This window comes from Strigops habroptila, chromosome 7 (assembly GCF_004027225.2).
Source record: "Strigops habroptila isolate Jane chromosome 7, bStrHab1.2.pri, whole genome shotgun sequence".
Taxonomy (NCBI): Eukaryota; Metazoa; Chordata; class Aves; order Psittaciformes; family Psittacidae; genus Strigops; species Strigops habroptila.
In genome coordinates this window covers 8590199-8603121 of record NC_044283.2, presented here as the reverse complement: position 1 = coordinate 8603121, position 12923 = coordinate 8590199, and the positions used below count along the sequence as shown (strand labels likewise).

General features: G+C 41.4%; 1 protein-coding gene across 4 annotated transcripts in view; it reads left to right on the top strand.

Moving 5' to 3' along the window:
* The window catches only part of LETM1 (leucine zipper and EF-hand containing transmembrane protein 1), a 31892-nt gene extending 25774 nt beyond the window's left edge, over positions 1 to 6118 (top strand). For 2 of the 4 annotated variants that reach the window (XM_030492822.1, XM_030492824.1), the window contains exons 13-14: positions 770 to 926; positions 2189 to 6118. In XM_030492822.1, the coding sequence (XP_030348682.1) occupies positions 770 to 926; positions 2189 to 2338 (307 nt within the window). In that variant the 3' untranslated portion in view covers positions 2339 to 6118. The remainder of the gene's footprint in view (positions 1 to 769; positions 927 to 2188) is intronic. The other 2 variants (XM_030492823.2, XM_030492825.1) reach the window with 2 other exon arrangements.
* The last annotated feature ends 6805 nt before the right edge of the window (positions 6119 to 12923 follow it).

The following is a 12923-nucleotide window of genomic DNA, read 5'->3' as shown; positions in this document are numbered from 1 at the left end:
AGCTTGAGAAATGCTCCTTGAGTAAAACTCAGTCTGTGCCCAGAAGTTAGGGCCCAGTATGGAGCTGGGACTATACTGTTAAAGCCCTTCTGTTTAATATTTACTGGGTTCACTGTCTCCTGCATCTTCGAGCTTGAGCTTGCTGGAAGATGGTTCTTCAGATAGCAGAACTACATAGGCAAGCAGAGGCTTTAGGTTGCAGAAGACAGACAATTTTAGCTTTATGGATTCAGTAAGCAGCCAGTGGAAACATCTGAAACCTGCTAGTCACAATGGCAAGTTTAGTTCTTTCTTCTAAAAAGTCTATTCCTTGACACGAGCAAATGAAGCCTAATTTAACAAAAGAGCTGAATTGCCAAAGCAGTAAGTTCTCAGCTTTTGTTTTCCTATGGCTTGCATTAATTTTTGCAGGCCAGCCTCTCTCAGTCTAAAGGGATGGCAGGTGCATGGCACTGCATCTTTGTTAAATGGGGCAGGGGGCTGCAAAGACGTTAGATGCACACAAACTGTGCTAAACCTAATTTCATATGCCTACTGGGTACCCGTATTTGTGCAATAAAGCATGTGGAAACTAGAAGCATGAGATTTGATGGTAAGCTAAAGATGCATTGGAAATCTGCTTGCTGATCAGTAACTCATTCTTGCTATTTTGCATTGTGTTCAGGATTCTAAATACATGGTGTTTGTACAAATCACTCGCAGTGTAGCGACTTTCAGTACTGCCTTTTGTCAACTTTACTCCTTTGGAGTAACTGCTTGCCGTGTACAGACTGTGCTTGCTCTACAGGGAGAATCTCGTCAGTATTGCCGAGCTAATTAATGTGATGAAACAAATACAGAAGATTCCAGAGGAGAAGCTGACTAGGATTGCAGAGGCACTAGATGAAAACAAGGATGGCAAAATCGATATAAATAATGTTGTCAAGGTAAGTCTGTGGACTACTTAAAGAAAATCAGGCTAGCCTTCCTTCAGATATTATACCTGTTTTGACTTAAATTCATATTGCTGTCTTCTGCAAGAGTGATGCCAATGAGGTTTTTGGTAAGGTGTTGTAAATAGATCTTACAATACATAGTAGCATCTTCAGAATTTATATGGCTATTTGGGGGGAGAGGCAAAGGGGGGAATAATCTTTATGCTGTGTCTGTTACCCATGTTACCTTTAAAGCTGTAGGTTTTCCTGTATGCCTATGTCAGGTTCTGTAAAATACAGTAATTTTGTTGTGCTGCTTATGAATGGGAGGGAGAATGGGAAGGACCTTTATAAGAAGAACTATTTTAGGAATACCGCTATTAGCCACAGTCTTGATATCAGTTATCCTTTAGGATCATTGTAAATGACCTGTGTTCTTTGCCTGACTTGTTCTGTTCTCTTATTTTGCGAACACTTTCAGGTTTTCTCTTACATTTCTCCTTCATTCTGTTGTTTCTTTTTCACTTGGTAAATTTAGAGATGTCCTAAAACTTACTTCCTTGCAAGTAATTTTCCTATTCAATACAGAAATAGCAATTAAGCTATGGCCAGCTAGAAAATAACAGTAGCAACCTTTTGAAACACATTTTTCCTTTCTACTGAAGTTGTCCCAGTGGTGATTATCTTCTCTGTTGCTCTAAACATCCATTGTACCTTTAGCAGCATAGGTACTTCTCAATTCTGCATATAGTGCAGAATAATCGTAGGAACTTGAGGAGCTGTGCCAAGAACACATTTGTCCAAAAAGCTTTATAAAGGAATTTGGAATCACCTACTAAATTAATGTTTCATTTTGCTTTCTGAAAGGCAACTACCCCCCTCTGCTTTAGGTTTTTGTAAATTTGTGCCTGTTGAGTACAGTAGGTCTTTTTTGATAAAAATAAGCCTAGAAAATAAGTATTGTCCTAAATACTGTTTCAGCAGGAACAGATACAATAAATGGGTTTGTTTTACTCATGCTTTAAAATATAAGTCTTTGTGTGCTGAGGTCAGAAGTTCTAGATCATTTGCTTGAAGTTTTGTCTTTTTAATACTGGAGATATTTAAGGCACTGGTTGTGGTTTAAATTTGTGTTGCATGTAAGAGAACAATGAAGTAGTTCTTGAACATGGGAAAAGTGATTGCTTTTTTGTCTTAACAGAATTTATGACATGAAAATGTTTCAATCATGTAAAAACTAAATGTGCTCTCAATTTCATTTTGTGTTGATGTAGGTAGTAGAACTGATTGACAAAGAAGATATTGATATTGGCACCACACAGGTTGCTGAGATTATGGCACTGCTTCAAAAAGAAGAAAAACTGGAAGAAAAAGAGAAAGCAAAGGAAAAGCAGGATAAAGAAGCTGTGGAAGTAAAGAATTAAGCTTCAGAATCTGAAGCTAATCTCAACTGTAACCAAAACCTTGTATATCTTTCTGTGTCTAATGGCTACATATTACTTGAGCTTTGTGATTATGGGAAATGTTTCGAGCCGATTCTAGTAATAAATCGTAGATACGTTTTCTGACCTATGGAATGAAATTTCCGTTCATCAGAGAAGTGATTCACTGTCATTCCATACAGACGAAAACAAAATACGCTCCTTTAGCAGTGCTCCTGCCCACAAAAATCATGTATTTGCACTCATTCTTGTGGTACAGTGATCCATTAAACTTGCAAGTTTGCTGTATAAATTGTTATCTATCATGGAAAAATGTTTCTCATTTATTTTGTTTCATCATTACATGGGGCCCAACCTTGCTCTGCTTCTATCTTTTAGCTTTTTCAAGATTTAATACAAACTTCCCCTTCTGTCACAATATGACGTATTTTATAACCTGTTAGTGAAGATTCTGTGGCTTCAGTAGCAGCTCTTTGGGTTGAGTTCTGTTTAAGCTAAATATCACTCAGCTGTTGCCTCACTGACAGAGAATGTGGCATTCTAATCACTTCTATGAATTCATGAATGTTACTTTCTTTTCTCGAAGGGAAAATCAGTTTCCTTTTTCCCTAGAATGGAAACTTCCCATGAAGTTTGCTTCTTACGGGTGCCTTAAATTTCTTAAGACTAGGGAGTAGAGGATGTCACTTCTGCTCAAAATTCCATGAATTACTAAAGCATTGGAATCACAGGAGCCTTTCAAATAGTTTCAGAACAGAATCTGTCACACGGTGAAGTGAGTTAAAGCGTTTGTCTAAATGACAAAATGAAAACAATCATAAGGGGAAAATGTCAGTTGTGAGCTTTTTGCATATATTCTTTTTAAATGCATTTATCTTGGCATGTTTTGTTGTTTTTCATCTGACAATTATTTACATCAGTTCTCTTACCTCTCAGTTTTCATCTCAGGTATAAAATAACTAGCCAGGTATAGTCAAAGTTCATGAATACTTTCATCTCATGGCCTCGCTTACTGTGCAGTCAACAAGTCATGTCTGGTATTGTCAGTGCTTTGATTACATCATTGGCTTTCAAATCAGTTGGTTATAGTTACTGCCTTTAATTGTGTGATTAAATACTGACAGTAAGTAAAAGTTTACTCATTAATGTCTGTCCTTCATAGTAAATTTTGTTGTTTAAAAACAAAAATACCAACTCTGGCATGTTCCATAATTCCTGGTAGCCTAAATTTTCCACTCTTCCTTAAAATCTGTGATGAAACACACACAGTGTGACTTGAACCAGCAGGGTTGTGGTTCGGTTTTCTATCCTATTTTTATTTTGCACCCAGTATTTACAAAATATACGAACATTCTTCATCTTGTATACACTGTAGAGAGCACATCTTACAATGGCGCTGTACACAGTGATACTGAGGTGCGCAGTTAGTACTTAGTGCTTTTAGTCATAGGTGCATCTTTTCATAGAAAATGTTGACTCCCGAGCATATTTCAGCATAATTCCATGTTCAGTATTTATCTAGATTGGCTAAATTATTTGTAAAAACTTATTTGAAGTTAGTGGAACAAAAGAAGTTTTGACAGTCTCATGGCTTGCATGATGGACCACTGTATTTAGTCGTTTCCAAAGCAAGATGTACAGTAAGATGTACAGTAGAAAAAAGGTCAGTGTTTATTTCAAGTATTGAGTTAATATTCTGTACAGTTTGCAAAGAAAGCTACTTGCAGTAAGATCCTCCTGAGAATTACTGTAATTGTATCTGAAGTGTAAAATTGCTGTGACAAAGCTGAAATTTCACATCAGTACAACCTTTGTAGTTAACATAGCCCTACACAAGGGGCTGTTCTCTTCCATGTAAATTGAGATTAACTTGGAGATTTCAGCAGGAAAGACAGTTTGTAGATTTTGAAGATAGGACTTCACTAGGTGCTGTGTGAAAAACACAACTTCTCTTTGATGAAAAGAGTAAAGGTAATTTCACAAAAAACCCACAATTTAAAACTGAATTTTATGTTGTATAATTTACAATTAGAATTCATGGGCTTTGAAGTATGCTAAATTCTGCAGTTGTGTGTCTTTCAATTTGAAAACAATACATAAAAATCTTACTTGACATTCCTGCAACACAATAAAAATACTCTAGGTTTGTCTGCTACCTTCCATGGAATATCAGAAACCTAAGAGTTGTATGCACTTGAATGCGTGCAGATAGAAAACAGGGAAGTAGCAGAAAAAGCTGTTTTCAAAGATTATTTTATTGATTTAAAAGTTTTGCAGAGCTTTAACTGTCCTTACAGTAAATTATTTGATTGTAGTATTTGGGAGTTTAAGACATCTTTTTTTCTACTGTTCTTTTTCTGTGTTTACTGTTCACTAAAATTTCCTGTGGATTAAATAAGGGAGCGAAAAATAGCTATTTTTTTTTTAATGAAGAATGTCCTCATTAAAGTAATTGTGATACATTTAGTGAACATTTTTAGCTTTCAGACTTGGTTGCAATTTGGCATCTTGTGAAATTTTAACAGGTCACATGAAATACATTTAAGTGTCAATCACAAGTGTCAGTTTTCCCCTGATACCCAAAGCGTTTAGAAGGATGTACGCAACGACCATAGCAAATATCTTCCTTCTGATGCTGAAAGCAGGCAAACCCATGACAGCTGGACTTGAGCTTCAGCACATGCTCTGCAAGCTTAAAGCAGTGATTCATGCTTCCCCGGGTTTGAACCGTCCCGAGCAGCTCTGTCCAGACAACTCCAGCTTGAGGACTAGCTGCAGAGAACATGCTTTGTCACCCCTCGTGTTGACCAAAAGCCCAGAACCTGCAGTACTTTCAGAGAAAGGATGAACTCCGAGTGTACAGTAACTGGTCAGAAGTTATTTCCTGAAGGAATATTTAATCAGATGTAAATATTTGTTTAAATAATTGAAAGGATGTGTGAGATTTTGGTGACTTTGTGACTTACACAGGCAAAGCCTCTAAGCTCAGAGTGAGGTAAGCGGTAGGACCAGTGTTGGGGTTGTGTCCGATTCAAATAAGATGAGATTTTGATTATAAATTATTTGGGGGGAAAAATGTAGAACATATAAAATGCTTTTAAAAAACTCTTTAGCAACAGGGAAGAGAAGTAAAGTAGGATGTAATATCTTTTTCCCCTCCAAAACAAGCAGGAGCTATTTTATTGGAGAACTTCTTTCCATTTCATGTTAGCTCAAAACATGGTTTTTACTGAGATTTCCATCACTGTCTGCATACTGGGAGAGTGAATCTGCCTGCAGGTTAAGTACCAGGAAGCTAATTCAATAGGTGGTTTGTCAGCAGGACTGCATGCAGGTAGAGGTTGATCTTTTGACAGGATAGTCAGTACTTTACACTTACGTAGGCTTTGTCTGGGGGAAAAAGTTACACCTTTTATACAACTCCAGAATACTTCTTGTAACTTTATATCTATGTACCTTGCTAGTCATTTAAACTTTAGCTACTTCAGCATGTATTTAAATACTTTTAAATTGTTTATATCAGATTATTGGGTATATTTAAGTAAAAGAATAATCCTATATTCTGTTGTTCATACGTAACCCAAATTCTGCATTTCAGTTGAAGAATTTCAGTCTGTGTTGCAGATTTAAGTTGAAAATCATTTGTCTGTGCTCTGAGCATACTGGTCCTGTGTTTGCCATAATGCACTATAAAATTTTTAAGTTAATTTGGAGCTTGTGTCCTTTGTTTAGTTATAATAAATGTATCATTTTGAAACCTAATCGCTCCATTATTTTTCTGTTGCTTTTAATTATTCAGTGTGAATTTACTGCTGTTTGGATGAGATGCCAGTCACAGAGCTGGACACTGATGAGTGTTGTAACTGAAATGTTTGGCGTAGAAGAGGGCAAGTGAATGACAGGTCTTTACACCAGGGTGGGGTGGGTTGTGCGGGAATTAGGTGTTAATTCTTGCAGAAATTCCCTTGATGTGGTACTGCTTGCCTGGTGGTGTGAATGTGCTAAAGCATTCTTACTAACTGTTGTATTTTAGGTATGAAGGTGGGGAGCAGTGTGCTCCTTCTATGCTTTCCACTAGACCAGGTTGCTTCAAGCTTCACCACCCTCACAGGGAAGAACTGTGGCAGTGTTCAAGGCCAGGTTGGACGGGGCAGGGGGTTGGGACTGTATGAGCTTTAGGGTCCCTTCTAACCCAAACCATTCTAGGATTCTATGATTCTTTTACATCAGGCTGGTAATACAGACGTGCAGAAGGCTGGTTGGAAAAGCCTCTGCCTTCATGAAATTATGATCTTGAAAGTATTAATATGGATGGAGTTGTGTTGCAAACTATTTTAGTAAGATGTCATTTAGAGGGTGAATACATATGCACAGCGGCAGGGGAGAGATGGATAGCCTTGTGGTTGTTTCATCGACCCGAGGCTCGAGAAGTCTGTGTTCAGTTAATGCCTATTCTTTCAGTGATGCATTGCTTGGCTCTTGGGCCACTGTAACATAAAACCTCCTCGACAGTGGCTGGGTGGATGGTAAGTTCTCCAGAACAGAATCTCTCCATGCAAGGACCTAATATAGCATTTTGCAATGATAAGGCTTTTAAATACTGAGTGCAGACAGTGACAGACCATACCAAACAGTTTCTCACTGCTTATATATCAAAAAGTGTTTCTGGTATTTTCTTGAGTTATTTCTCAATGCTGATGTGAGCAGGAGGATGTTTGTAGTGTGTTTCTAATTCCCCGTACTCTATGCTCACTTCCATTTGTGTGTATTGTTGGATATAAATCTTCCTCAGTAGTTAAATATCCTTCACAGGTCAAAATTCTTTGGGGGCTCATTAGCATGTAAAATTTCACCCTTGCCAAACCTTCTGTGGTTTTCAAACATCAGTTTCTCTCATCTAACTGGCGTAAAGGATTTCTGCTATGGAAGAGATGGATCTAATTCAGATTTGCCTCTTTCCGTCTAGTATTTCTCTTTATGTATATTGGCAGAGCAGACCCCTTCATGAATGGCCTGATTTATGTCTCAGTGAACGCTGCAGCCAGCAGTTCAAGATGTCAGGTCTCCCGTGTGTGCTGTGGATTCTCCCTCCCCCTCCTTTTGTCTTAGCTCCAGCCCCAGACCCATCCAAGTTCCTTCCTAGTGTCTTCTAGCTGCGATTCCAGATCATTAGTTGAGTGAGATCTTCAAACTCCATCCTAAGGAAAGCTGCTGCAAGGAGCTGAAGAGCAACTGGGACATGAGCAGTAATAATAGTAATAATAACAGAAACCTCTTAAGGGTCTTACTAAATTAAGATGGGAATTAACAACCTGTCATGCAGAAAACCTGTGGATCTCTGCAGCTACTCCAGACTTGTAAATGCAAGATTTCTGTTCCCCCTCCCTGCCCCAATTTAATCAGGGAATATGTGCCAACGTAGTAAGTAAATTGGAGGGTTTTTCTTCTCCATCCTTCCTATCCCCCAACCTTTCCCTTTTCTATATCTCCTACTTAATATGCAGAACTAAGTAGGAAAGATTTATGGAGTCCTTATTGCATTTCAGTTTCTCAGTACCTTGCTTTGCATTGGGGGATGTGGAGTTGAAATATAGTGACTGTTAATCTTTCCAATGAACGTCTCCTCACTAGATGGTTTTCAGTGCTCGGTCTATGCAAACTCAGCCATTCATCAAGCTCTGCTCTCACCTTCCTCTGCATAACCACCCCAGCTCACCATGGTCCCTGTGCAGCCTCTGCACGCAATCATCCTAAGAGCAAAATGCTTTTATCCTTCCCTTTGAATCCTGTGTGCTCTTATCACAGGGAACTGTGCATGCCCTTCCATAAGCCACCACATTTCAGAGCAAAATATGTTCTTAGGATGAGTCTTCAAAATCTAGAGTCACATTGAGAGGGGAGGCACATCCCTATTTTTAACCTACCTTCTGCAACCAGAATTACCCATCCAAATTCTGTGATTAAACTAACACTGTGGTCCCTTAGTGACTCAGTATGATTTCATTTGAGGTGTACCTAAACCATATGGGTCACCCTTTTCCCCAAAATGGGTGGATACAGAATCCTTTGTACCCACGCTGAAAATGAGATCCTTTAGGGTATCTAGGTTTTGGACTTGCAAATTCAAGAATTGACTGATGTCAACCCAAAAACCCTCATCAAATAAATGATGGGGGAGGAAGCATTAGCAGAATAACCTTGTTTGTATCTCCTCAATACCTTTGTGCTCTAGAGAATTCTGATGTGGAAAATAATCTTGTCCAGTCAGGCTCATACAGGATCCGTAGCAGTGAATGGAAATAATCAGAGAGATCTGATGGCATTAGCATTTTAGTTGTGCTTTCTTCCCTGTAATTTGCCCTTGAGTGAGCAGGATACTCTAGTATTTATTTTAATTTTGTGAATATGAACATATTCTCAGTCAAAAGAAGTATAGCATGTTGTACCACCACACTTCATACTCCTGCTGAAGTCCTCAGTGAAACTTGGGCACTTCAAGGAAGTGGGGTAAAGTCTTTAAAATCTATCTTTCTATCTATCTATCTATCTATCTATCTACCTATCTATCTATCTATCTTTTTGATTTATTATTAAGAAATGATACAGTGGCTGATAAAACAGAAACATATCACCTGCATTTTGCAGTAGAGGGAAAGTGAATTTGCCTCTCCAAGCACAGCATCACACCAGGGTTTCCATCCCAGGAATGACATCCAAGATGGGAAACAAGACCCCTAACCCCCACCCAAAACCCTCCCATCTCTGAATTGATCTAGGCACAGAGCTGGAGCCCCAGCTGGGCGGGTTGCTGCCAGGGGTGCCCAGCACTGATGTGGAGATTGAGGGACATCCTAGAAGACAGGAAGAAGGCTAACGTCACATCTACAAGGGACCACAAAGGTGATCAGTGGACTAGGAATCCTGAATTATAGAATCCCAGGTTGGAAAGGACCTCAAGGATCAGCTGGTCTGACCTTTCTAGGCAAAGCATGACCTAGACCAGATGTCCCAGCACCCTGACCAGCCGAATCTTAACTGTTCAACATTTGGGAATCCACGACTTCCCTGGGGGGATTATTCCAATGGAATAGGCTGAGACAACTGGGTTTGTTCATCCTTGAGAAGGGGATGAACCCTTCACCCCCTTTGAATGGATCAAACCCTTGATAAAGGGAGACCTTATCACCCTATTTCAATATTTAAGGGGTGGCTAAAAAGAAGATGGAGACTCCCTTTTTACAAGGAGTCACATGGAAAAGACGAGTGATGGGCACAAGTTACTCCTGGTGAGATTCCCACTGGACACAGTGAGAACAATCATCCATTGGAATAACACATAGCCCGGGTCATGCTTTGCCTGGGAAGGTTGGACCGGCTGATCCTGGAGGTCCCTTCCAACCGGGATTCAATGATTCGCCAGGTGGCGCTCCCCGACCGCCCAGCGCGGCGCGTCCCGTCCCGTCCTCACCGGGGCCGGGGGCCGAGCTGGGTGCCTCGTTTCTCGGTTTCCATCCCGTTCCCTGCTTCCCCACCTTATCTCCGTGTCCAGCTCCTTGCTCCGCTCTCCCAGGCTCTGTTTCACAGCTGCTCGCTCCTCAGATCTCTCTTTTCCTCCGCAGTGTGCTGTTACCGCGGGGCTGTCTCTGCACCCAGTCCCCTCACACTCCCTTCTCCCATGTTCCATGTCCCTGTTTGCCCACCCTCGCTGCCAGCCGGAATAAACCTTTGCTCCCTGGTCAAATGACCCGGTATAATCAGCCACTGGACTTCCCGAAACTGATCCCTCTTTAAAACACAGCATTATTTATAGGATGTTCTGCAATCTCGGTTTACAATTGGTCAGTTGGAGAGAATCCACCACAAGCTTCCACTGAGCTGCTGTACTTGTTTATTGCTATCGCTGTGGTTTGGGGGGGGGGGGGGGGGTGTTTCTTGCAGAGGGAGGGAGAGGGGAAAGAGTCTTTAAAAATAGAAAAATAAACAAACTCCCCACCCTTAGAAAGTCCGGTAACAAAAAGCCAAACTGTCTCTAGTGAAGTTGCCTAATGCTGGTTTCTATTCATAGAATCAGAGAATCAACCAGGTTGGAAAAGACCTTTAAGATCATCAAGTCCAAGCATTACCCCAGCACTGCCAAAACCACCACTAAACCATGAGGTCCTCATGGTTTATGATGAAGGCCTCATCTACACAGTTTGTGAACACTTCCAGGGACGATGACTCCACCACTGCCCTGAGCAGCCTGTTCCAATGCCCGAGCACCTTCTCTGTGAAGAAATTGTTCCTAATATCCAATCTAAACCTCCCCTGGTGTAGTTGAGGTCATTACCTCTTGTCCTATCGCTTGTTACTTGGGAGAAGAGATTGATCTCCACCTCACTCCATCCTCCTTCCAGGTAGTTGTAGAGAGCAAAGCGATGGTAGAGAGTAGACAGTGATTCATTTGACTTCATCTGGCTCCATGGAAAAGCCCCCAACAAGCTTTTCTTTGTGGGGCTGCTGCCAGGCTGCATTAACGTGGGTGCCTCTGGACGTGATGATCTTAAAGGTCTTTTCCAACCTAGTTGATTCTATGATTCTATGAAGGTATGGTCCTTTTGTGATGGTTTAAATCAGCAGTCTGGGTTTGCATCTTCCCACAGAGCCCAACACTTTCCCCTTGCTATAAGAGCAGCAGTGCCGATGTACTGTCCTGTGCAAATGCAGGTTCGGCTCATGTCTCAAGGGCTTAACAAATGTATTACTCAGTGCTATAAACACTTAGTTAACAAAAACTGAAAGTCCACTCTCATTTCTTTGGTATGAGGCATTTTTAGGATCAAATGCCAGGTCGGTTTAGAGTGGGTTACGCACATGTGATTCAGCGGTTTGAATGGGGTGCTTCAAATGACTCAGGCATGTGTTAAAAGAATGTAGTTTGGTGAAAAGGTATGAATAAGACAATCAGAATAATTCAGGCTAGAAGGGGCCCCCGGGGTCATCCAACCTTCTGCTCAGAGCAGGGCCAAATTCAGATCAGGTTGCTCTCCTTGTTCAGTCATGTTTTCCTTGTCTCTAGGGATGGGGATTACACAAATTCCTGGGCTCTGTGTGATCACCTTTTCCTAAAATCTGCTGGGTATGTCCTATGTTGCAGCTAGTGCCTGCTGCCTCTTGACCTACTGCTGTAGGAAGAGTTTGGCACCATCTCCTCTGCACCTACTCCTTAGACAGTGGAAGGATGCAGTAAGGTCCCCCCAAAGCCTTCCCTTCTCCAGGCTCAGCAGGCTGGCTCAGCCTTTACTCATACTTTACGTGCTCCAGCCCCTGGCTATCACGGTGGCCTCTGCTCAATCCACTCCAGTATATTCATGTCTGTCTTGTTCTGAGGAGCCCAGAACTGGACCCAGCACAAGACAAGAACAGGTTGCCCAGAGAAGCTGTGGCTGCCCCATCCCTGGCAGTGTTCAAGGCCAGGTTGGACACAGGGGCTTGGAGCAACCTGCTCTAGTGGAAGGTGTCCCTGCCCATGGCAGGGGGTTGGAACTGGATGAGTTTTAAGGTCCCTTCCAACCCGGACCATTGAATGCTTCTACGATTCTGTGATACTGGTGGTCTGCCTCACCAGTGCTGAGCAGAAGGAAAGGACCATTGCTCTCGGCTTGCAGGCAATGTCCTTCCTAATGAAGTTGTTGGCTGCTGGCCTTCCTTTCTGCAAGGGCTCATTGCTAACTCATAGTTGTCTTCTCCACCAGGACCTTTTCTGCAAAGATGCTATACAACTGATCGGTGACCATCCTGTACTGGTGCATGGGGCTTCTCCTTCTGGGTGCAGGACTTTGCATTTGCCTTTGTACCACTCCATGATGTTCCCATTAGCTGGTTTCTCCAGCCTGTTGAGCTCCTCTGCACGCAGCCCTCCCTCCCCTCCAGTGTAAGACCCTCTATGACCACAACACTGAATGCACCGCTGAAGGGTTGAAATGGGAACGAGGAGGTCACACAGTTAATGCACGCTGTGGAATAGTTAGGACTCACTTGCCAAATCCAAGAGGTTATTCAGGGTAAAACCAGTTTAATGACAGGCATGGAACTGATGACAATTTATGCAATCATTGTTAAGTGAGCAAACTACCACGTGGTGTTAGAGAAGGTCTGAAAAAAAACCCCATTAATAGACTGTTGGATCAAATGTGAAAGTGCAAAACTCATCAACTGCGATGTGCACTAAAAATAGAGACTTGAGCCTCTGTATCCAAAAAAATCGTGCTTCCCTTAGGAAGACTTAACCAGGACTAAACAGAAAGCTTTCTGGCCAATGTCCAACCACTGGGTTTTTTAAGTCCTGTAATTAACTTTCTTTTCATTACTTTCTGGTGGGAAGTGTTTTCTTTTCCCCATTTCTGCTAAACTGTGGCGTGTGTTCAGTTGCTACGATGACGAGAATAATGGCATTCCCATCACTGCAAAACGGTCTAAATTGAAAAGCTGATGTGATTTTTGTACATTCTGGTGTTACAAGTTATAAATGACCTGTTCATTGTTTATGCCATGTGGGGTAGAACTTGTAACAGAAGGTTGTTCTTCA